Source organism: Saccoglossus kowalevskii, chromosome 3, assembly GCF_978046115.1.
Source record: "Saccoglossus kowalevskii chromosome 3, keSacKowa6.1, whole genome shotgun sequence".
Classification (NCBI taxonomy): domain Eukaryota; kingdom Metazoa; phylum Hemichordata; class Enteropneusta; family Harrimaniidae; genus Saccoglossus; species Saccoglossus kowalevskii.
The window spans coordinates 33,455,364-33,480,918 of NC_140643.1; the positions used below are offsets into that span (position 1 = coordinate 33,455,364).

General features: G+C 37.3%; 1 protein-coding gene across 3 annotated transcripts; it reads left to right on the top strand.

Moving 5' to 3' along the window:
* Nucleotides 1-6,991: 6,991 nt before the first annotated feature.
* LOC144359236 (uncharacterized) lies at nucleotides 6,992-25,384 on the top strand. 3 transcript variants are annotated; one of them, XM_085497084.1, is made up of 11 exons: nucleotides 6,992-7,206; nucleotides 11,133-11,251; nucleotides 12,420-12,619; nucleotides 13,002-13,206; nucleotides 14,382-14,546; nucleotides 14,698-14,886; nucleotides 16,608-16,742; nucleotides 16,923-17,039; nucleotides 17,372-17,461; nucleotides 17,601-17,708; nucleotides 24,752-25,384. In XM_085497084.1, exons 2-11 carry the CDS (start codon nucleotides 11,185-11,187, stop codon nucleotides 24,763-24,765), a joined length of 1,290 nt encoding a protein of 429 aa, XP_085353210.1. In that variant the 5' UTR covers nucleotides 6,992-7,206; nucleotides 11,133-11,184; the 3' UTR covers nucleotides 24,766-25,384. The 3 variants fall into 3 exon arrangements, with proteins under 3 accessions (XP_085353210.1, XP_085353208.1, XP_085353209.1); XM_085497082.1 differs by lacking the exon at nucleotides 24,752-25,384 and adding an exon at nucleotides 20,074-23,281; XM_085497083.1 differs by lacking the exons at nucleotides 16,923-17,039; nucleotides 24,752-25,384 and adding an exon at nucleotides 20,074-23,281.
* Nucleotides 25,385-25,555: the final 171 nt, after the last annotated feature.

Consider the following 25,555-nt stretch of genomic DNA (forward strand, 5'->3'; position numbering starts at 1 on the left):
TTAGTTTGTATTGGTCAGTGTGGTTAGGTGATTATACCTTCTGTGTAGTTTGTATTGGTCAGTGTGGTTAGGTGATTATACCTACTGTGTAGTTTGTATTGGTCAATGTGGTTAGGTGATTATACCTACTGTGTAGTTTGTATTCTTCAGTGTGGTTAGGTGATTATACCTTCTGTGTAGTTTGTATTGGTCAGTGTAGTTAGGTGATTATACCTACTGTGTAGTTTGTATTGGTCAGTGCAGTTAGGTGATTATACCTACTGTGTAGTTTGTATTGGTCAGTGTAGTTAGGTGATTATACCTGCTGTGTAGTTTGTATTGGCCAATGTAGTTAGGTGATTATACCTGCTGTGTAGTTTGTATTGGCCAGTGTGGTTAGGTTATTGTACCTGCTGTGTAGTTTGTATTGGTCAGTGTGGTTAGGGTATTGTACCTACTGTGTAGTTTGTATTGGTCAGTGTGGTTAGGTGATTATAGCTACTGTGTAGTTTGTATTGGTCAGTGTGTTTAGGTGATTATACCTGCTGTGTAGTTTCTATTGGCCAGTGTGGTTAGGGTATTATGCCTACTGTGTAGTTTGTATTGGCCAGTGTGGTTAGGTTATTATACCTGCTGTGTAGTTTGTATTGGTCAGTGTGGTTAGGTTATTATACCTACTGTGTAGTTTGTATTGGTCAGTGTAGTTAGGGTATTATACCTAATGTGTAGTTTGTATTGGTCAGTGTAGTTAGGGTATTATACCTGCTGTGTAGTTTGTATTGGTCAGTGTGGTTAGGTTATTGTACCTGCTGTGTAGTTTGTATTGGTCAGTGTGGTTAGGTGATTATAGCTACTGTGTAGTTTGTATTGGCCAGTGTGGTTAGGTGATTATACCTACTGTGTAGTTTGTATTGGTCAGTGTAGTTAGGGTATTATACCTACTGTGTAGTTTGTATTTTTCAGTGTGGTTAGGTGATTATACCTTCTGTGTAGTTTGTATTGGTCAGTGTGGTTAGGTGATTATACCTGCTGTGTAGTTTGTATTGGTCAGTGTAGTTAGAATATTATACCTACTGTGTAGTTTGTATTGGTCAGTGTGGTTAGGTGATTATACCTACTGTGTAGTTTGTATTGGTCAGTGTGTTTAGGTGATTACACCTACTGTGTAGTTTGTATTGGTCAGTGTGGTTAGGTGATTATACCTTCTGTGTAGTTTGTATTGGTCAGTGTGGTTAGGTGATTATACCTACTGTGTAGTTTGTATTGGTCAGTGTGGTTAGGTGATTATACCTACTGTGTAGTTTGTATTGGTCAGTGTGGTTAGGTTATTGTACCTGCTGTGTAGTTTGTATTGGTCAGTGTGGTTAGGTGATTATACCTACTGTGTATTCTGTATTGGTCAGTGTGGTTAGGTTATTGTACCTGCTGTGTAGTTTGTATTGGTCAGTGTAGTTAGGTGATTATACCTGCTGTGTAGTTTGTATTGGCCAGTGTAGTTAGGTGATTATACCTTCTGTGTAGTTTGTATTGGTCAGTGTGGTTAGGTGATTATACCTACTGTGTAGTTTGTATTGGTCAATGTGGTTAGGTGATTATACCTACTGTGTAGTTTGTATTGGTCAGTGCGGTTAGGTGATTATACCTACTGTGTAGTTTGTATTGGTCAGTGTAGTTAGGTGATTATACCTGCTGTGTAGTTTGTATTGGCCAATGTAGTTAGGTGATTATACTTGCTGTGTAGTTTGTATTGGCCAGTGTGGTTGGGTTATTGTACCTGCTGTGTAGTTTGTATTGGTCAGTGTGGTTAGGGTATTGTACCTACTGTGTAGTTTGTATTGGTCAGTGTGTTTAGGTGATTATACCTGCTGTGTAGTTTGTATTGGCCAGTGTGGTTAGGGTATTATGCCTACTGTGTAGTTTGTATTGGCCAGTGTGGTTATGTTATTATGCCTGCTGTGTAGTTTGTATTGGACAGTGTGGTTAGGTTATTGTACCTGCTGTGTAGTTTGTATTGGTCTGTGTAGTTAGGATATTATACCTACAGTGTAGTTTGTATTGGTCAGTGTGGTTAAGTGATTATAGCTACTGTGTAGTTTGTATTGGTCAGTGTAGTTGGGTGATTATACCTACTGTGTAGTTTGTATTGGTCAGTGTGGTTAGGTTATTGTACCTGCTGTGTAGTTTGTATAGGTCAGTGTAGTTAGGTGATTATACCTGCTGTGTAGTTTGTATTGGCCAGTGTAGTTAGGTTATTATACCTGCTGTGTAGTTTGTATTGGCCAGTGTGGTTAGGTTCTTGTACCTGTGGTGTAGCTTGTATTGGTCAGTGTGGTTAGGTGATTATACCTACTGTGTAGTTTGTATTGGTCAGTGTGGTTAGGTTATTGTACCTGCTGTGTAGTTTGTATAGGTCAGTGTAGTTAGGTGATTATACCTGCTGTGTAGTTTGTATTGGTCAATGTAGTTGGGTGATTATACCTTCTGTGTAGTTTGTATCGGTCAGTGTGGTTAGGTGATTATACCTTCTGTGTAGTTTGTATTGGTCAGTGTGGTTAGGTGATTATACCTGCTGTGTAGTTTGTATTGGTCAGTGTAGTTAGGGTATTGTATCTACTGTGTAGTTTATATTGGTCAGTGTAGTTAGGTGATTATACCTTCTGTGTAGTTTGTATTGGTCAGTGTAGTTGGGTGATTATACCTACTGTGTAGTTTATATTGGTCAGTGTGGTTAAGTGATTATAGCTACTGTGTAGTTTGTATAGGTCAGTGTAGTTAGGTGATTATACCTGCTGTGTAGTTTGTATTGGTCAGTGTAGTTAGGGTATTGTATCTACTGTGTAGTTTATATTGGTCAGTGTGGTTAGGTGATTATACCTTCTGTGTAGTTTGTATTGGTCAGTGTGGTTAGGTGATTATACCTACTGTGTAGTTTGTATTGGTCAGTGTGGTTAGGTGATTATACCTACTGTGTAGTTTGTATTGGTCAGTGTGGTTAGGTTATTGTACCTGCTGTGTAGTTTGTATTGGTCAGTGTGGTTAAGTGATTATAGCTACTGTGTAGTTTGTATAGGTCAGTGTAGTTAGGTGATTATACCTGCTGTGTAGTTTGTATTGGTCAGTGTGGTTAGGTGATTATACCTACTGTGTAGTTTGTATTGGTCAGTGTGGTTAGGTGATTATACCTTCTGTGTAGTTTGTATTGGTCAGTGTAGTTAGGTGATTATACCTACTGTGTAGTTTGTATTAGTCAGTGTGGTTAGGTGATTATACCTTCTGTGTAGTTTGTATTGGTCAGTGTGGTTAGGTGATTATACCTGCTGTGTAGTTTGTATTGGTCAGTGTAGTTAGGGTATTGTATCTACTGTGTAGTTTATATTGGTCAGTGTAGTTAGGTGATTATACCTTCTGTGTAGTTTGTATTGGTCAGTGTAGTTGGGTGATTATACCTACTGTGTAGTTTATATTGGTCAGTGTGGTTAAGTGATTATAGCTACTGTGTAGTTTGTATAGGTCAGTGTAGTTAGGTGATTATACCTGCTGTGTAGTTTGTATTGGTCAGTGTAGTTAGGGTATTGTATCTACTGTGTAGTTTATATTGGTCAGTGTGGTTAGGTGATTATACCTTCTGTGTAGTTTGTATTGGTCAGTGTGGTTAGGTGATTATACCTACTGTGTAGTTTGTATTGGTCAGTGTGGTTATGTGATTATACCTACTGTGTAGTTTGTATTGGTCAGTGTGGTTAGGTTATTGTACCTGCTGTGTAGTTTGTATTGGTCAGTGTGGTTAAGTGATTATAGCTACTGTGTAGTTTGTATAGGTCAGTGTAGTTAGGTGATTATACCTGCTGTGTAGTTTGTATTGGTCAGTGTGGTTAGGTGATTATACCTACTGTGTAGTTTGTATTGGTCAGTGTGGTTAGGTGATTATACCTTCTGTGTAGTTTGTATTGGTCAGTGTAGTTAGGTGATTATACCTACTGTGTAGTTTGTATTGGTCAGTGTGGTTAGGTGATTATACCTGCTGTGTAGTTTGAATTGGTCAGTGTAGTTAGGGTATTATACCTACTGTGTAGTTTGTATTGGTCAGTGTGGTTAGGTGATTATACCTACTGTGTAGTTTGTGTTGGTCTGTGTGGTTAGGTGATTATACCTACTGTGTAGTTTGTATTGGTCAGTGTGGTTAGGTGATTATACCTTCTGTGTAGTTTGTATTGGTCAGTGTAGTTTGGTGATTATACCTACTGTGTAGTTTGTATTGGTCAGTGTGGTTAGGTGATTATACCTACTGTGTAGTTTGTGTTGGTCTGTGTGGTTAGGTTATTGTACCTGCTGTGTAGTTTGTATTGGTCAGTGTGGTTAGGTGATTATACCTACTGTGTAGTGTGTATTGGTCAGTGTGGTTAGGTTATTGTACCAGCTGTGTAGTTTGTATAGGTCAGTGTAGTTAGGTGATTATACCTGCTGTGTGGTTTGTATTGGTCAGTGTGGTTAGGTGATTATACCTTCTGTGTAGTTTGTATTGGTCAGTGTGGTTAGGTGATTATACCTACTGTGTAGTTTGTATTGGTCAATGTGGTTAGGTGATTATACCTACTGTGTAGTTTGTATTGGTCAGTGTGGTTCGGTTATTGTACCTGCTGTGTAGTTTGTATTGGTCAGTGTGGTTAAGTGATTATAGCTACTGTGTAGTTTGTATAGGTCAGTGTAGTTAGGTGATTATTCCGTCTGTGTAGTTTGTATTGGTCAGTGTAGTTGGGTGAGTGTACCTGCTGTGTGTAGTTTGTATTGGTCAGTGTAGTTAGGGTATTGTACCTACTGTGTAGTTTGTATTGGTCAGTGTGGTTAGGTTATTGTACCTACTGTGTAGTTTGTATTGGTCAGTGTAGTTAGGGTATTGTACCTACTGTGTAGTTTGTATTTGTCAGTGTATTTAGGGTATTGTACCTACTGTGTAGTTTGTATAGGTCAGTGTAGTTAGGGTATTGTATCTACTGTGTAGTTTGTGTTGGTCTGTGTGGTTAGGTGATTATACCTTCTGTGTAGTTTGTATTGGTCAGTGTGGTTAAGTGATTATAGCTACTGTGTAGTTTGTATAGGTCAGTGTAGTTAGGTGATTATACCTGCTGTGTAGTTTGCATTGGTCAGTGTGGTTAGGTTATTGTATCTACTGTGTAGTTTATATTGGTCAGTGTAGTTAGGGTATTGTATCTACTGTGTAGTTTATATTGGTCAGTGTGGTTAGGTGATTATACCTTCTGTGTAGTTTGTATTGGTCAGTGTGGTTAGGTGATTATACCTACTGTGTAGTTTGTATTGGTCAGTGTGGTTAGGTGATTATACCTAATGTGTAGTTTGTATTGGTCAGTGTGGTTAGGTTATTGTACCTGCTGTGTAGTTTGTATTGGTCAGTGTGGTTAGGTGATTATACCTACTGTGTAGTTTGTATTGGTCAGTGTGGTTAGGTGATTATACCTACTGTGTAGTTTGTATTGGTCAGTGTGGTTAGGTTATTGTACCTGCTGTGTAGTTTGTATTGGTCAGTGTTGTTAGGTGATTATACCTGCTGTGTAGTTTGTATTGGCCAGTGTAGTTAGGTTATTGTACCTGCTGTGTAGTTTGTATTGGTCAGTGTGGTTAGGTGATTATACCTACTGTGTAGTTTGTATTGGTCAGTGTGGTTAGGTTATTGTACCTGCTGTGTAGTTTGTATTGGTCAGTGTGGTTAGGTGATTATACCTACTTTGTAGTTTGTATTGGTCAGTGTAGTTAGGTGATTATACCTGCTGTGTAGTTTGTATTGGTCAGTGTAGTTAGGGTATTGTATCTACTGTGTAGTTTGTATTGGTCAGTGTAGTTAGGTGATTATACCTACTGTGTAGTTTGTATTGGTCAGTGTGGTTAGGTGATTATACCTACTGTGTAGTTTGTATTGGTCAGTGTGGTTAGGTGATTATACCTTCTGTGTAGTTTGTATTGGTCAGTGTAGTTAGGTGATTATACCTGTTGTGTAGTTTGTATTGGCAGTGTGGTGAGGTGATTATACCTACTGTGTAGTTTGTATTGGCAGTGTGGTGAGGTGATTATACCTACTGTGTAGTTTGTATTGGTCAGTGTGGTTAGGTGATTACACCTGTGTAATTTGTATTGGTCAGTGTAGTTGGGTGAGTGTACCTGCTGTGTACTTTATATTGGTCAGTGTGGTTAGGTGATTATACCTACTGTGTAGTTTGTATTGGTCAGTGTGGTTAAGTGATTATACCTACTGTGTAGTTTGTATTGGTCAGTGTGGTTAGGTGATTATACCTTCTGTGTAGTTTGTATTGGTCAGTGTGGTTAGGTGATTATATCTACTGTGTAGTTTGTATTGGTCAGTGTGGTTAGGTGATTGTAGCTACTGTGTAGTTTGTATAGGTCAGTGTAGTTAGGTGATTGTACCTACTGTGTAGTTTTGTTGGTCTGTGTGGTTAAGTGATTATACCTGCTGTGTAGTTTATATTTGTCAGTGTGGTTAGGTGATTATACTGTGTAGTTTGTATTGGTCAGTGTAGTTAGGTGATTATACCTACTGTGTAGTTTGTATTGGTCAGTGTGGTTAGGTGATTATACCTACTGTGTAGTTTGTATTGGTCAGTGTGGTTAGGTGATTATACCTACTGTGTAGTTTGTATTGGCCAGTGTAGTTAGGTTATTGTACCTACTGTGTAGTTTGTCTTGGTCGGTGTGGTTAGATGATTATACCGACGGTAGCGATCGTAAATAATAAGTCATCGCTGAACCAATCAGGCTCGATGTATGAATGAAAATGACACCTCGACACCGCGTCTGGTTTGGAAAGATTACTCGACCAATTGTCAGCAATCACCGATATTGATCGTACAGGACATATCACGTTAACAAAATTTATAAAATCCATTCGAGGAACAGTGTAAGTTTTATTCGGACTGACGTCCACAATTGTAAGTGTACCGCATAGTGGAAACTGCTACAACTCCTAAACTTTGACCTATTTAGGTGTGTGGTATGTGTATTGTGTGTTTGTGAAATGCGATGCACTGTCGCTTTTAGTTACTTTTTTGTTGGTAAATTCGTGTTAGAGAGATAGAGTATAGTCAGTGTTGTTTATTCGACACCAAGGTTCAGTCGCCTGTCTAGAATAATCTTCAGGGGGTAATCGTAGACAACGTGTAGATTCGTCGATACTATGGAACTGTCCGCCATGATAACTTGGTAAGTAACAACATTGTTATAACACATACCCCCGGGTACTGTAAATATTTGTGACATGACGTCGACTCAAAACCCTGATGAGTATTCAATCCTGAAACTGCGTTTATTTGAATGCAACGGATGGCTTCTCGTTAGTGACAATGTAACTAACCCTCGTCATTAACAGTCACAATAACGTCGCGTAAGTATTGGGCGTGTATTCGTCATCCACCATTATATAACATCATATACTCTCGGTTTTAAATTTGGGAGTCTTTGACGTATACCGGGTTTATAATTCTATGCTGTGGCACAGTATTATGGCGTAAAAATCTAAAAACTATTTGACACTGATTTGTTTGGTTAAATCATGAAGGCATGAAAACAAGTCGAGCAATTCATTGCTGTGCATAATTGTCTGCGCACAACTCTGGCCATTCGGTAATAACCATGAAACAACTAATATGTCATTTTCTACGAATTCATATTACAGCTATTTTTCCTGTGTCTCTTGAAATTTCAGGTTGTCATATAAGAATACGAGTGACATTTTCAGGTCTTCTTTTACTTTTTATGAAAACAGTGTACACGGAAATAAAATTTGTTGGATACAAATAAAGCCCGTATTGTGCGTGGGGAAGTTATGTGGGGGCCATAGCTTCTCAAACGGGGGTACTACGTGTTGTATTTTAAATTTGAGATGCAATAGTTAAAAATGTGTATCATTCATTCTGCTCACTCATTTAGTAAATCTAAGCAGAACTGGTTCCTATTTAACCTGCACAACCATATAAAGTGCCGGAAAGACACAAATCTTCCATCCGGGTAACCAAGTGTGACTACGTTAGTGCACATGCGCAGCGGGTTGAGTAAATATGAACCAAAACATAGCATAATCATGTTTGGGACTACATGACAGGGCTGTGCGGCCATCTCTTTATCATATGGCAAAACTCCAGTAACGTAACTTGGTGTATTTTTTTAGACAACCCCATTGGAAATTGGCATCTTTGTTTAGTTGCTTAAAAACAGAAATCGAGTTTGAGTTGTAATGCGCATGCTCATACAGATCAACTCAGGTCAGCTAACTCCTGATGCACACTCGTTCAACCAGATGCTTTAATATTATACAGATTATGGCCATAGGCACCATGTTTTCAGCACCCCGCTAATGTAACTAAGTGTCTATGCTACATAACCCCTGGTAAACTAGTACTATTGTGTTATTGACCTGGGCCCAATTGTACCAAAGCGGTGCCGGTGCTTCTTTCGTTGTATGGTCTCAGCGCTGACCGTGTATTGCATGACATAACGTAGTGAAATCGTAGACTGCCAACTTCGATTAGTGGACTCAAAATGAACTTTTTTTTTTAATTTGGTAGAAATGTGGATAGTGTTTTGAGCATTTTAAAATAATTTTGTTGGATACTGCTTGTTGATAAAACCTCAGGGTATTTTTTAGTCCCCGTTCGGACGAAGTCCGAATACGGGGACTTATAATTCGGTCTCCGTCCGTGCGTCCGTACGTCTGTGCGTCCGTACGTCTGTGCGTTCGTCCGGAGTCATATCTCAGAATCCCTTGGACTGATTCCGTTCATTCTTTGCATGCGTCTAGTACGTTATGTGGGACATATGCACATGCAGTGGTTTAGTGATTCGATTCAAAATGGCAGACTGGCAGCCATCTTGTTTTTTGAAAATGTTGTATTTTGGACATGCTTTGTCAGTTTTCATTCAAATTTGGTACATAGATTATACATGTTAGAATGCATGTCCATGACGATTTATTTCGCAATTGGATCAAAGGCAGGTCGACTGGCAGGCATCTTGTTTTGTTTTTTCTGTCGTATCTTGGACGTGCTCTGTCAGTTTTCATTCAAATTTGGCACATACATGTACTTTATACATGTTAGGATGCATGTCCATGACAATTTGTTTCAAAATCTGGTCAAGGTTGGCCGATTGACAGCCATCTGACTTTTTGGTCTTACTACTATATTTCCACAATTTATGTACCATTTTCATTCGTATTTGGCACATACATCATTCATATCAGTGTGTTTCATAATCAGATCAAAGATGGCCGAATAACGGCTGTTTTTATTTTTGGCCATATTACTTCTACACGGAACAAGTGTTTTGATGTAAATAAACAATCTGTTGTATACGCCACTTGGAACTCAAGTTTCAAGGACACGCTCGCGACAACCCCTCCGCTTTAATATGACGAGCAAAAAGAGAACTTTTAAAAATTTAACGGGGACTGTGTCATTTTCAATGACTTGTTATTCAATAAAATAACTGTACAAAACCAGGATCCATGTGGATTAGAGATTTTCAGTATTTTCTCGAACAAAAATTGTTTAACTCACTTTCCGAAATCATGTTGCCAATATATTCATCATAGTCATTTAATTAAAAGCAAATGTGTTACTGTTTTGTTGTCCAAATGATAGTTTCATCTGTAGCGGCGACAAGCTCTGAAATACACACGACCCATGGGAGACGGGGGGGGGGCATTTTGGTCACCGAGATACGGTTAGCGGTTAAATCCACACATTGAAATACATGGAGGTAGAAGAGTCGCCTGTAATTTATTGGTCGGCTAGGTCTTCGCATAGAAATTTGACATGCTCCTTGTATATGTTCTCACAAATACATTGGCAATCGCTACATATCTGCTGTTAGTGTAGCTGTTAGTGAAGATTAATATATCAGGATAGTTTCTAATTAATCTGTGCATATCAATTAGCTAATTTACATACTAATACCGATGGTTTGCTTAAATGAACTAGAACATGATATGTGTATACTCAATCTGATTAAAATAAGATCCTAGTTTGGGCTTTTTTTTTTTTTTGTTAAAATAATATCATTCATATTTTTTTCATATATTCTATTTTTTTTTTTTTAATTTATTTGCTGGTAATTTTTTAAGTTTTGGTAATCGCGAATTACCAAAACTTAAAAAAATACCAGCAAATAAACTTTTAAACAAATAATAGAATATATGAAAAAAATATGAATTATATTATTTTAACAAAAAAAAAACAAAAACAAAAAAAGCCCAAACTAGGATCTTATTTTAATCAGATTGGTGTATACTGTGTGTTTAGTTCAACCTTAAACACTAGTACGACCTAATCTGCACATAATTTGCATACAAATAAACTTTTTCCGAATGTTTTTGTCTATATATTGTAACAGTTTTTTATCGAATTGATTGAAAATTTATATTTGCAATATGCATGTGTAGTCATAGCACAACTGAATTTGTGTTGGAATTAATCTTAATTATAATTAACTATTATGTATAATTAACTATTGTGTAAAGGGCGGCAATCGTCGCACTGCGCATGCGCAGCATTTGTGTTGATAAAAAATGATTTTTCCACAATCCAATGCGCTTTTCTAATGGAAATCACAAATATGAGGTTTGACCTGGGCGCGACGTGCACTAATTACCGCCGGTGACTCCTTCGATACGATACGATTCATTCCAATCATCTAAAAATACCTAATTAAAGCTTGGTAACGTCTCAGTTTGCGTGTCTTTTTTAAATCGTTATAAAAAACAATAGGCTCGTAGTTCAATTTGTTATTCAGAATTGATTAAAATCACATCAAGTTCGTGAAATAAACCCTAAAATCCACAGTTCAGTGCCTCTTTAACTATTGTGTATACTTAACTGTTTTAGTGTATTGTTCTAAAATCTGGTACTATTTCTAGTATATTTCTAGTCCAAAGAATTGATTATGTATATAGTGTTATAGCAGCATGCTTAGTCAATGTTAGAAAGTGTATAAATCATATATAAATTTTAATACGTTTTACCTCGTTGCCAAATGCAAAAGACGAACGTATTCCGTGGTTGTGATTGACATAGAGCATGTATCAAACTGACATATTCCACACAATGTGTTTCGTCTTATATTGTGTTCTACAGCTTTCTGTAGTTTGATTTCATTCTGTCTTTGATTGGGTACGCTGGTGTCACAATGGCTAAGATGGTGTGTTCTATATTACTGATTCTACTGGCGTCGACGGAATATTTATATTGTTATGGTAAGTATAGCGAGCAAATAAATTAATAATTGACAGATGTTGAATATTGTCATACATTAATCGTACACTTGTAGTATGTCGAAATTATACATGAGTTGGTAGCATGTTCACTGTATCGCTATAGCAATCACATCAGAATTCAGAGTGGAGGCGTGGCTGATTATCATAAGTGTACGTGTAATAGGTGATTTTCCGTACAATTGCGAGATCTCGCGAGATACATGAAAGACGCGCGTCGGACGTCTGCCGCAAAAATCGAACGATTTGATTTTGAACTCGAATTTCCTTATTTCGTAGCTCACATATCGACCGGCCGATCTTCGACAGAGGAATATTGCTTCCGAATACCCTTACTTAATCGAAATTGCCTATCATCAAATGTGGACAGCATATTATTAAGCATGGAAATGTCCCCAAAAATATTTTCGCGTTTGTCGAATCCCACGCGATATTTGACGCCACTACGACGCTATGACCTTTGTTTGTCCTGTTTTTACGTTCGATTTCACGCATAACGCGTGATTCTCGCAGTGACCGGAAAATGGTCTATTATAATCGTATTTCCTGCTAACATATAATACAAAATACATGGTTGTACTTCATCGATGAAAAAATATAAATTCTTCACTGTATATTATATTTATTTAATATGATAGGCTTCAAGATTATCGTATATTGAGTCCCCGCACTGGGAACTCGCTATGTTACTTGCTACATGTAATATTCATTTGGATAATTGAGAGCAGTCAGGTTGTATGAAGTAAACAGAACGAAATTGAATACTTTGAGGTATTCTCGTAATAACCTCATATTATACTCAATACGCATTCAATTTCGTTATGTTTACTTCATGCAACCTGACTGCTTTCAATTATTATGGGAATGCCGAAATCCAAAAAGTTTAGAACAGAATCGGCGAACTTCTTTGTGTGGAGTCCGGTTAAACCCTGATGGCAGCCATGTGTGTTGTATTATTAGAGGACGCTTACACGCGTAATCATTCCATATTTGGAATTTGGAATTCCTAATAAGGTAGGATTAAAATACCCTGTAAAATACCGCAAAATTACGGCACGCTGTAACTTATGATGTTACAAACAGCTATCATTTTACACCTAGACGAATCGAGTTTGACTATGCAAGCAGGTAATGTACATTTTTTTTTCAGAATGTGGAACGCACGTATACGATGATGGTGAAGATGGTATCATTCAATCACCTGGTTTTCCAGCGCCGTTTCCAGATGGACCATACAATTGTACTTATATCATCACCAATCCATATGGTGGCGATGTTTTGCTGGAGTTAACCGATTTCTTGACTCATTCTGTCCTACACACCTCATATTGGTGTAGGGAGAAACTGTTTGTAAGTGATTAAAGCTAATATCTCCTCACCTCTACGTAACACCGGTGGTCATGTGTTAATATTCTCAGATTCGTGTGCCGTTGTATTTAAGTTAAGTTGGTATTTCAGAATGTGTAGATATCATAATTTTGCATATATTTCCTGGTAGGGAATAACAATAAGTGATCTATAAAGTGTATATAAAACATATTTGGTCGTAATTTGAATTGTATTTATCCAGATGTACATCGGTGGTCTCAAGGCAAACTGTTGTATTTAGTATGTCAAATTATGCCATCATAGCATCAATCGCGCCTTAGGTACGACCTCATGAGCACCGTGTCACGTGTTACGACAGCGCTTCGGTTCAGAGATGTAATCATTTACACATCATTTTGTTCAGGTTACGTACGTTAACCGACAATCCACACAACACGAACCAGGATATCCCATGTGTCATCAGGTGCCAACATACCAAACACGGGCAGGTATTAACACTATGCAGGTGACATTCCAAGTTACAGATGAAAATTTATACGAACTTCCTGGATTCAGGGCGAAATACTATATGGTTTCTTCCAACTATTCATTGATGTTTCAGCTTAACGGTAAGTTTTTACTAGCCTGATTAGTTCTATCATTATGGACGTATGGCCGTGGTTAATTCCATGACAACTAGTAATTAACCATATACTGTATTTTATAAGGTGTTGTGCGTTTTTAACTAGCCGTTCATCCACGTGACGATAAAGGGTATCTTTTCAAGATGACGGTCACTATGTAGTAAATATTTAGATACCAACATGTTTCCCCAATTACAGGCACTCATAAAATACAAATACAGAAATATTTACAAAAATAATATAAAATAAAAAGAAAGACCCAAAGCTCAACTTATGGCCTTTAAAACAGAGATCTTAAAAGAAGATAAAGTCGTAAAAATGAACCAGCAATATAAATACAATTTAAAAAATCAAGACATCGAGGGATAAAAGAATATTTTCTGAGATTACTGTGACAAAGAGGTAGTTTGAAGGAATATACGGAGCGGAGATTTCTGGAGGGAGCATGAAAAGAAATGTTGGAAATAGTGTAGGGAGAATCAAAAATATCATTAAGACATGTATACAAAAAGACGGAGTCAAGGAAATTTCTACGATTCTCAAGTGACAATAAATTGAAACGAAGGCATAATTCATGATACTGTGATGATCCAAATGGGCGAGAAGTAAGATAACATAAGTGTTTGACAAACTTTTGTTGGACCCACTCAACTTTACCAACCAGGTATTTTTGATGTGGTGACCACATTTGAGTACAGTATTTAAAAGGACTTATAATTAGCGAAATATACAAACTGCGTAGACAAGTAATACTGGTAAATTGTCAACATGTGCGCTTTATTAGACCTAGCATTTTGTATGCTTTTGTTTATCACAATAGTGCCAACATGAGCGGACCAACTAAGGTTATCCATCAATATGACACCAAGGTCTTTAACTTGAGTGACACATTCAATAGACAAACCATCTATCTTATAATTGTGATAGAGAGTCGAGCGTTTCTTAGTGAACGAGATAACGTTACACTTCTGGGAATTTAGCTTGAGAAACCAAGCCTTACCCAATCATGGAGCCTATTTAAATCATTATGGAGGGTGAAACATTCTGTAACATCGGTAGATTAATTTACTTCATGATCGCATGTACGCCAGCTGACTGTGCGTCTATATAGTAATACGCCAAGTTACCAACGAGTTTATTTGCTCACTTAACGATTGCAGGTACCATAGACATGACGGTATCACCGTATCAGAAGAGAAATCACAATTATGACGTAATATTGCCACCAGAAGAAAATTACACATCTACGATTATTCGTCTCGTGAAATCATTCCCGGGTTTTCAGGTTGCCTGGTCATTTTCTGGACTTGAACAATGGGCCAGTCGTAAGTTATAGAATACAGTATGAGGAACATTCAATTTATTTATTTATTTATTTATTTATTTATTTATTTATTTATTTATTTATTTATTTATTTATTTATTTATTTATTTATTTATTTATTTCTCTTATTTGTTTACGTGTGGTGTTAACAGAAAATGGGAGTGAGTTTATTCTGGAAATTCGTGATGGTCCCACATCGATGTCACCATTAATCGCTGAATGGACGAATTTATCACAAGTTCATAATGTATACTCAGAGAGTGGATATATGTACATTAGGTATACAAAGAATTATGAATCGTATTTTATTCCTGGTTCACACATCTTCTTCAGAAAAACTTGTAAGTACAAATTTCATTTTTTTTGTAATGCTCCACAAAATCGTTTCTCAATACTAGAGTTGTAATGTAGTGTGTCGTCTTCACGTATTAAAGTACACTCGCGCATGCGTCAGATGGCCACGGCGTGTCATTGTTTATAAACAAGCGTCTACCTATGAGCCTTTGCGTTTTTAGCGTGTGCTGTTATCGTCGCTTGGAACGCGCGCGTGCGCAGGTGACGACCGTCTCGCTTTAACTCTTCTCTGATTTTTGGCCGATTTTATTGATTGCTCTCAATTATTCAAATTTGCATGCAGGTCACATCATCACTCTAGTTAGAGAGTAAAATTTATAAAAAAAAAATGTTTTGTGTTTTAGCGGAGCGAATCGCCAATCAGATCATCGGCTTATTATACTATTATTCTTTCAGAAACTTTCTGGCTGTTACATGTTATATCAGAGGTACATTATTTGGGGTTTGCAACGCACGTAGTACTGTATAGTGACATAATGCCAAGATCCCATTCAAGTCTCATCACGTGGATAGCGAGACGGATGCTACTACCTTCTGACATGACATAGGCGGTTTGTAATAAAACAAGCCGGTAGGCTGGTTGGCGATCCGCTCCGCTCAAAAACAAGCAACATGTTTTTGGTTGTTTCCATAGTGTGACATAAACGTGAAGCTAACGTCGGTTTATAACTAAATGGGCCTATATACGATGTTTGCAAAAAACATTCAGTCTTTAGAAGTCAATTAGTTTAATACTAGGACGTATTCTTCTGTTACATCATTTATTATTTCCATCCGTTTTGAACACTGCTATTACAAAACCACAGTCACCTGGCATCGGTGTCGCTGAGTGTATATGATTATCATTATGACTGTGTACAAAACTGGTAGGAGGTAATACATTTGGGGCGAAAGTATTCAAAAATCAGTTTTTGAATGTTGCAATGGCAGTGGTGGGCCAGGATTTTTTTTCCAATTAGTGACGGCACGACCTACCTGTGAAGTATGAACAAATTCAACCAAGCCGACAAAATCACAGAGGAGTTAAAAGCCGTTGCTGGTGAAAAGTTACCCCAAATTTGGGGTAAAATTTCTCGGTAATGAAAAAAGACATCAAAAATTCAAATAGCAATTTTGTGCCCACACTCAAACTGAGTAGAATGAGCTATGTCTGAAGTGTTTTATCCCAAATTTGTAGGAGGAGATACATTTGGCGCGAAGCTATCCAAAAATCAGTTTTTTGGCTGTTGCTATGGCAACGGTGGGCCAAATTTTTTTTTTCAGATTTTTCCTAATAACTAGGGTGAACAGTGACCTACCTGCCAAGTTTGAAAGAAATCGGCCAAGCCAAAAAAATCACAGAAGAAATCATACGTGAAAACACTGGAAATTACACACACAAAACGACAAAAGTGATTATAAGAGCAATCCTAGCGGAGCGGATCGCCAACAATAAAACATGTATTACCACATTCATAGTGTAAAAATGTAATACATCGAAAATGTACAGAAAATATACTTATCGTAATCCGTCATATCGTGAGCATCTATTTTGATCCACCTGGACATCCCAGTATCCTAGTTACCTCGGGCATGCGCATTCGCATTTTTCTGAGTTGGAACGTTTATGCGAGAGCGAGATTGTAACGGGATCTTGGTATCATGTCACCGTAGTTGCAAACCCCAAGTAATGTACCTCTGGTTATATTTATATATACATTATTTTCAGATCCGTGTCCAGTTGGATTTTTCCAGTGTGTTCAAAGTGGATACTGTATTGGTTCATCTGCTGTGTGCGACGGTACTGACCATTGTGGAGATAACTCAGATGAAACAGCGCCGTACTGTGGCAATGATTTAATAGGTATGAATGTATATCATAATACTAGTTCATGTACATCATTATCCTTATTTGGGAAATGCGTGACGTCATCGTGTTGTGCTCCTAAAATGAATAATTTTCTGACCAATTGTGTGTATGGAATACATAGTATTATAATAATATGTTACTAAACTACGCACTTCGTCTTATTTGTGCACTAAGATACCTGTTATGGCGATCTCCCTTGTATTGGAGACCAAGTTAGTTATGAATGCGAGTATGACTATTGTTTTTGCAAATTGGGATACGAGGGTAGGAAGTGTGAATATCGTAATTTCGGTAAGTTTACTTTTGAAACGTTGATTATGGCTGTTTAGAGCGGGGGGGTCGTCACTTGTGCACGCGCGGGATTTGAGTCCAAGGCGACGATAACAACACACGTTAAAAACGCAGAGGCTCATGGGTGGACGCTTGTTTGTAAACAATGACACGCTATGGCCATTTAACGTAAGCGCAGGTGACGATCCTCCCGCTTTAAGTTGTTAAATCGCCAGAATGTCACTTTAAACACTACAAATATTTAGATTACGATGACTTACACTGTAATTTCGTGTTAATGATATGTTCTACTACAGTATGCATAACAGAAAAGGAATATTTTGCCTCTACAGGGTGCAAGTTTCTCTGTCAAAATGGTGGTAATTGTTCTGGCTATGCGTGTGAATGTCCGACAGGTTCCCATGGCGACAAATGTGAAATCGGTAGTTATGTTTTTTCACGTTGTATATACTGCATGATAATGTTTATATAAATATATTGATATATTTTAATTCGGGTATGTACTTTTTTTTTTTACTTTTAAAATGACGTTTCAAATTCATTCATGTTTTTTGTTTGCAGTTTGTGATCCACCTTGCCAGAATGGTGGTACTTGTATGTACGGATCCTGCTATTGTCTTACTAATTACATTGGAAATTCATGTGAAAATACATATTTTTATTATACTGGTGAGTCATACTTTTGTATTTATGCAAATTGTTTGTGTAAGATATACTGTTTGTTCAATAACATACATATCCTCGGGGCGGACATCCGGGCTTGGCAACCCTGGCGGTGAAAACAAAGGCCAAAAACTTTCAGAAAATGGTATATTGGGGTGGTTGTTGAGACTCCATTGAATAATGTAACAAGATTAGCCCTACGTGTGTAACTTATATAAATTTGGTTGTTCAGGATTACTTCAAAGTTGAGTTTGTGTTGTTTTTTCCCGAATTTTCACTGGCTCGACCGGCGTTCCACAGCAGCGTGCACAGAGCCCATATAAATGCATGTACAGTGGTGCGCGTCTTAGCAACGTGGAACGTCTTGTGACGTAGCTCCGCCCCCGAGGATACCAAAAGATTAGACAAAAAGCTGCTATGTCCTCGAAAACCGTTAAAAATGGCAAACTCTGTGTATTTGAACCTGCTGCCGCCATGGAAGATGGAGGGGTCATCTTTCATCCCTGATATCGATCTTGTTTTTATATCACGTCAAACATAACCCGTGTATATGTCCCAAATAATTCATTTTAGATAGCTATATTCAGTCTCATTGCCAAGTTCATATGTTTTTTCGTACCTGTGTCGAATGTGTCATGATATCACTCTATTACATGTTATTGCATTTAATCTACTTCTTCCTTTATTGTATTCATAAAAAGCTACGTAATATACCAGTGCTTGGTTGAATATTACACTGTTAACAGACAAAACGTACTATTTTAGACACTACGACAACCGAAGAGAGCCATGAATTCGTGTTTTCATTATTGCCACTTTATTCATATTTTAATTGATTACATATTCAATTGAAATTCCACTTTTCTTTGGAAAAAAAATACATTTCCATTCTTAATATTCATTTCCATTTTAAATTCTACTTTACAATTAAAAATTAAAAATTTCTCTCTGCTTTTTGATTTGCAATACCAGTTTACAATTGCGTTCCACTTAATTGCACTTCCAGCTTCCCTTTGTTTTTTTATTGCGCTTCCAGCTTTCTTTTGCGTTTCACTTTGCTGTTGAATTAGCTTGACTTCACTATTTGATTCCACTTTAATGTGCTGTGCCCTTTCACCCACGAGACCTCAATTCATAGACCTTTTCATATTTGTAGTATATTCACATTTTATTGTACTTGACCCTTGACCCTATCATAATTATTCTTTTGAGGCGCCCCTAACTTGTGTCGTCTCCGTCTTAAGGAAAAGTCAAGGCTAACTACGTGATATTACCAAATGAAAGAGCTCGGCAAATGTAAAGATTATTCATTCTCTAAATATACAAATGTTCACTTATATGTAGTCCTCCATCTTGATTGCTCAGCAGAGGAGTATGGGTAAAGTATGACATCATCTCCACTGTTATGAGAAATTGAGAAAACGATTTCATTCATAATTCCAAAAGTTGGATTTCAAATTGGTTGAAAGTTTGGGACATGGTAGCGCACGTGTAGCGGTGCCGAGCATGCATGTAACATTAATTTCATGACAACAGAACTGAAAATATTCATTTTTGTGTTTTTACTGCCAAATGCTCCAGTGCTTTAAACTATATTTAGTACGTTATTTGAGGATTAAAATATCCACCTGACTTTACAATAGATTTGGTGTGGGGGCGCTGTATAAATTGCAGGTTTGTTGAATTAAAAATGCACTATATTTATGCAATGGGAAAATGTCCATTCCAGTTTATGCATCACCATGTCTATTGCTAGACATATAATACATTAAGAGATAGAATGTGCACTGCAACTTTGATCCAATTTTCAATAGTTTTTTAACATTTGTTTCTCTGACAAAGTCCACATTATTTGTTTCGAAAAGATTGATGTATTGTATGATTGTACGAAAAGCTCTCGTCTGCAAAAAACACTTCACGCTGTGTGACGAGTTCCTGTGTTAAAGGTAATGGGTGAAAGGACCCGGGTACAACAAATGAAAGTGAAATTGCAACTCAAAAGAGGGGTCAAATTGCAAATCGATAAGGTGAAAAGCAACAAATTATTGTAAATTTGAAATGCAAATCAAAATGGAAATGCAAATCAGTTTTGAAAAGCAAACTTGAATTACAAGAAATAAAAAAAACAGACGGAAATACAATTATGAGTACATTTTAAACTGTAAAGTAATGTAAATGTAAACTTAGTTTCAAAGAAAAGTTTCAAGTATGTATTCAATTTAAAACATTGATAGAATTACAATAATAAAAAAAAAACAGTCGTGGCCCTCCTCGGTTGCCACAATACACCGCACTTAATTAATTTTATTTTAGTACTATCACTATGTTTCTATTTGTAATAGTGTGATTGATTTTTTGTTTTGTTTTTCAGTTAGTCTCGCCATCGTAGTAACAATACTATTATTCATTATGAGCATCGTCGGTTCATTTTGTGTTCTCATCCTGTGCAAGGGGTACAAGCGACGGACACAAACTCGTACTCGAACGCGTACTGCGTCTCGGTCGGTAACACCACGCATGCGCACTTCCCGTGCTAGCAACACCGATCGTACCAATAATAGAGCTGAGGCCGAGCCGAACGGATACGTGCCGACTACGTTTACGCCACCGCCCACTTACGAATGGGTTGTAAATGCTAGGAACACAAGGGAGACGACAGAGTCGCTTTAATTGCTGGTGAAAATACAATCACATATTTTCTTAACAAAAATTACACAAATACCTTCTTTTTTATCCATATTTTTTTTTGTGATTTTAGAATGCATTATATAAAAGAAGACGTTAGTGTTATCATAAACTGAATGAACATGTAACATTTTTAGAGTTATACACAAGTGCTGCATATTGTTATCATTACTACTCAATGGTAGGGTAATTTGCATTCAATCAAAAATCGAACACCTACACCTATGTAATTAAGTTATCATACAGTTTCTGCGAAATAACGAGATCATTCATAAAGAATTGTGCTTATATGGTGCATACATGCTCCACGCTCTATTATATGAATGATGTTCTTGGTGTCTGTGTGTCCCATGGCAGGACTAATTTTGTTAAAACGAGATCATTGAAAATCATGTTGATTCATCTTTTTGATCGATGGGTGGTCGGTCTTCAAAACAAATATATGTGAGTGAACAGGTGGCATGTGACACAAACAAATATGTTATGGTCACTGATTTTCTTCATTTTTACACTTATTTTACAAAATTACAAATTCAATAACTATAGTATGATGTTTGTTTAAGATATGTACGATTTTTTGTTGCATCACTGACGCGCCAGTGAATTGCTTATAGCCTTTCAATTCTCGATGCTTTCACTTTTAATTTACTGGTTCGCAAACTGGATCTGGTTTGTGTCAGTGGTCACACACTGTGACTGTGACTGTGATATTTTGTCAGATGATACAGGGTTGTTGAAATGTGTTGACTGTGTTGTTGAAGTGGGGAGTCGTCACCTGCGCATGCGTCAGATGGCCATAGCGCGTGCGCAGGTGACGACCCCCCCCCCCGCTGTAATAAGCATTCTATGCAACACAATAGTGCGACAGTTTAAATACAGCTCTAAATATGGGTGTGCTGCTTTTTTATATTTCGTTTGCGCTCAGTCACTGTATCCCCGGTCTGGAAACGGTCATTATATTAGGTGTGAATTGGCCTCCTTCCCTGGCAAAGGCGCATTGCGGGTATGGGCAAAGCATTGTCACGTGATCAGTACGCAGCCGGCCACTATTTTTGACATCGTCAGTGGTATGTACTTTTTTACAACATAGTTGTTTATTCCAGAATTCTTGCTTTTTCACATAATTTTTTAATCAGGATATCTGTACAAGGTCATTTTTTAGCCGGCGAGTAGTTCTTTAATTCATCTATTTTACCAGCAGCGACACTTTTTCGCAACAAATGTTCATACCTTTACCCAGATATTTGTCGTTTTTGATTATGGGGTGATTGAAATGAACTCTATTTTATTTACCATACTTCTCGGCGCGAAACCAATATTTGTCGTCGATTTTGACATTTTATGATCGAAACATATCATTGAAAATTGGTTGGCTGATTTGTTATTTGTCACACCGCATTTTATTAATGTTAAATTGAGCGACTTTTATGGATGCTTTTTAGGTCGTAAATGCAAATGGCGACGTTTTGAAATGACAATGTACTCAATTCTGTCCTAAAAAATCATTTATATACAAACATTGAAGCATTGTTATATACTGTTGCATAGAATAAAGTCATTAGTTGTTGTATAGTTGACTTGAACTGTTATGAACCCCCAAGAATCAGAAATATCACAGGTTTTTCGATCGACTAGGTTAACATGAACGACGCCATTTTAACAAGATTTGTTTAGCGATGTCAGCATGTTGGCACGCGAAGTTTTTCCCCTATTAAAACGAGAAAATGAACATAATTCCCTATATTAATTTTTGCATTGCAGGAACTGGATGTTTATGAGTTGGTAGGCTGGTTGTGATGCGTATCAGGGTTCAAAAAAAAAATCATAGTGATAATTTTGTTTACATGTTTGTTTACGTTGTGGTTGCCCGAATTTGAAGTCAAAGTGAAGTCAAACAATGAGGTATCAGGGGGAAACTTTCCTTCTCGGGGTCTCCACACGTGTCAGGGGGGAATCTCGTCTCGTCTCTCTATCTTGTCCCCTTGAGGTACGGGATCGGGAAAGTCACTTATACTTTACAGTCAAATAAGACGCACACAACGAAATACGTTTCAGCTCTCGTCTTAGTCGGTCAATCGAGCACACTATAAGACACAGCGCCCTGGGGAAAAGTCCCCAAGACTCTCGCAAGGCTGACCCAAGACTAGCCCAAGACTGGACTGCCTCAAGGCTCGCCCCTGGACTCTCTCGGACTGCGTCTGTCGTTGAGTATTCGCCAAGACCAACTCAAACTCTCTTTGTTCATTTTCAAAACTCTAACCAATTACAAAACAGTAAAAGACTCTAGGGCGTAACCTTCAATCATAAAGCCAATCACACTAAGTACTGAATACGTTATATCTTTTGATTAATCGTTCACTACATTAATAACTACGGATATAAACTGTCAAAATGAGTAGTCTAAAAAGCGGCGGTTATCTGGTAATTAGTTCCAAATCACTGAGCCAAGTTCCGTCCAAAACTTCAAATAGGCCTACACGATGACAGACATAACACAGCAATTCAGCTAATAATCTGTCAATAGATACGCGAAAACAAATTCATGACAGAGGTATTGCTTTGCATGACGGTAAATTTTCCGATTTTAATGAATATTTTGACGGTATTGTAATCTGTCTGACTTCCTGACTCCCTCGGCCCGGGTGTGAACGGTTTGTTTACCCGCACTGCGCTTCGAGACAAAAGAACGCTAGTCGTTTCCAGACCGGGGATAGAGTGACTGTGGTTTGCGATATATAAAGATTTGCAATGTAGTTTATTTGATCTACTGGTTGTTATTATTCACAATATTGTTTAAGGATTTGTCAAGCATTGTATATTGCATATTTTACATTATGTCAATATTAATGTGTATATAATGAATTAAGCTAATAAATGTTTGTTACATTGTTTAATCATGCGTGGAATTTTCTATTTTAACTGTAAGAGAAGAGGTCTTCAAAATAAACCTATTATACAAATGTTTATTGAAAGCAATAATTTATCGCTAGAAACATGTTACGAACGTTTCAATTCATTTGTTCACATTTGTTCATGGCAACCAAACCATGCGACAGATTTTAAAGCGGGGGAGTCGTCACCTGCGTATGCGTCAGACAGCCATAGCGTGCCGTTGTTTACAAACAAGGGTCTACCCATGAGCCTTTGCGTTTTAGCACGCGTTGTTATCGTCGGTTGTGACTCAATTCCCGCGCGTGCGCACTATGACGACCCCTCCGCTTTAAGGTAGAGATGCAGTTTATTTGGCTTGCTTTTTAATTGAGTAATTAGACAATGAAGATGGTATTATATATCCAACATGTTATATATTTTCTGAAAGCTTAGTATACAAACTTTGTAAAACTTGTCTTTATTTTAAATATCCAGAATGCGTTTTTGATTTTGTGTCAAAAATATGCTTTTTTGGACAAAAGTGGTTAAAAAAAATTAGCTTAAAAACTTCAAGTCCGTTTGTGGGTAAAATTACATCACTGGATACCTTGGTATACTACTAATTCAAATGCGTCCACTCATCTCTCTAACGGCTTTCAAAGTCGCACAGCATGACCTCAAAGTTCACTCTTTTCTATTTTTGCATAATTTATATATCCATGTTAATTGCGGACTTGTTATTTTTGTTCCACTCGCCGTAATAAACTGTTTAATTTAAAACCCAAGAATTCACCAAAAATAGAAGACGAGAAAAAGGCTAATTTGCATATTTGCGCGTTAAACCGGGAATTACTGCTTTGTCATACTTTGTCATACTTTCTAGACTATTGAAATTGAAAGTTAACGTATAGACATAGACATTTTATGTAAAATCGTTGGACCAGAACAACTGCTCTTGAATATATAAATCAGAAACACGTCATTCATACCAGTGTTTTGATGGGGTCGGTAAAAACACGTGGCAATGCCCAGTAAATATGACGTCATATCATGAATTATTAAACAGGGGGCGGTCCTAGGAAGGTGACCTTTTATCACGATCAAAACATCATGGCTTCTCTTCGATGTATTTGCAATGAAAAATTTACGAGTATTTCATAGCCTTTTTTCCCCCAATTTTTTCGTTAATTTAAGATGGCGATAGAACACGTAATTAGTGTTAATCGTCACCTTGTATGCTTGCATGCATATAATAAACACATGATGGTCCAACCATGGATGTACATCTTAGTACATCCATGGTCCAACAAAGTTGCAGAACTGATAGGGAGTTAGATTTAATTAGCTTTTTTTTTAAAAATTAAAAATTATATATCCACTCTTGCATAACCAAGGCTGGTTATCAACATTTGTTATTTCGTGTTTACGTTATAGATTAACAAATATTTTATTCTTTTATTTCTTTCTATAAAATAACAACATGGTTTACAAAGAACGCACAGAATGATGGGAAGCGGTAGAGTTGATATTTCAGAAGTCAGAAGTGGAATGTCAGAATCCAGCAGTAAAAAACACAGAGGTTCAGAAGTGTCAAAAATAAAATTAAAATAAATCGTTTTGACTAAATATAGCTTTAATTGTGGTAATTACCTCAAAGTTCTTTGAGCATGACATTCTAACTTCTGATCGAATTCTGATGAAAATTTTGAAGTTCTTGGTGGTGAATGACAATTGACATAGTGTCATGAATTAGTATTCGCGTATCTGTTGACCGACTTGTTTAGCTTATTACTAGTGAATGGCTGTGTTGTATCTGTCATCATTTAGGCTCATGCGAGGTTCTGTACGGAACTTAATATAGTGAACGATTAATCAAAAAATATGACGTGTCCAGTACTTAGTTTGATTGGCTATGTGCAAGTTGAATGTGTGAAGGTTACGCCTTATGTCTTTAGACTTCTTTGTAATTGGTTAAGTTTTAATACGTAATAAACGGTCTAAGTCCTTGGTCCCAGAGAGAGCTCCACGAGGCGAGAGAGTATTGGTCAGGCCTGGGCAGAGTCACTGACGAGGCAGTTTGCCTCGAGGCGTTCTCGATGTGGCTAAAGACTAGCTATTGAAACGTATTTCGTTGTGTGCGTCTATTTGACTGTAAAGCTTGAGTGACTTTCCTGATCCAGTGCCTCCAGCAGACGTGATAGAGACCAGACGAATTTTTCCTTGTGACACGTTTTGGAGAAACCCGGGCAAGACGAGAAGAGAAGAGTTTCCCCGTGACAATACAATGTAGCTTGACG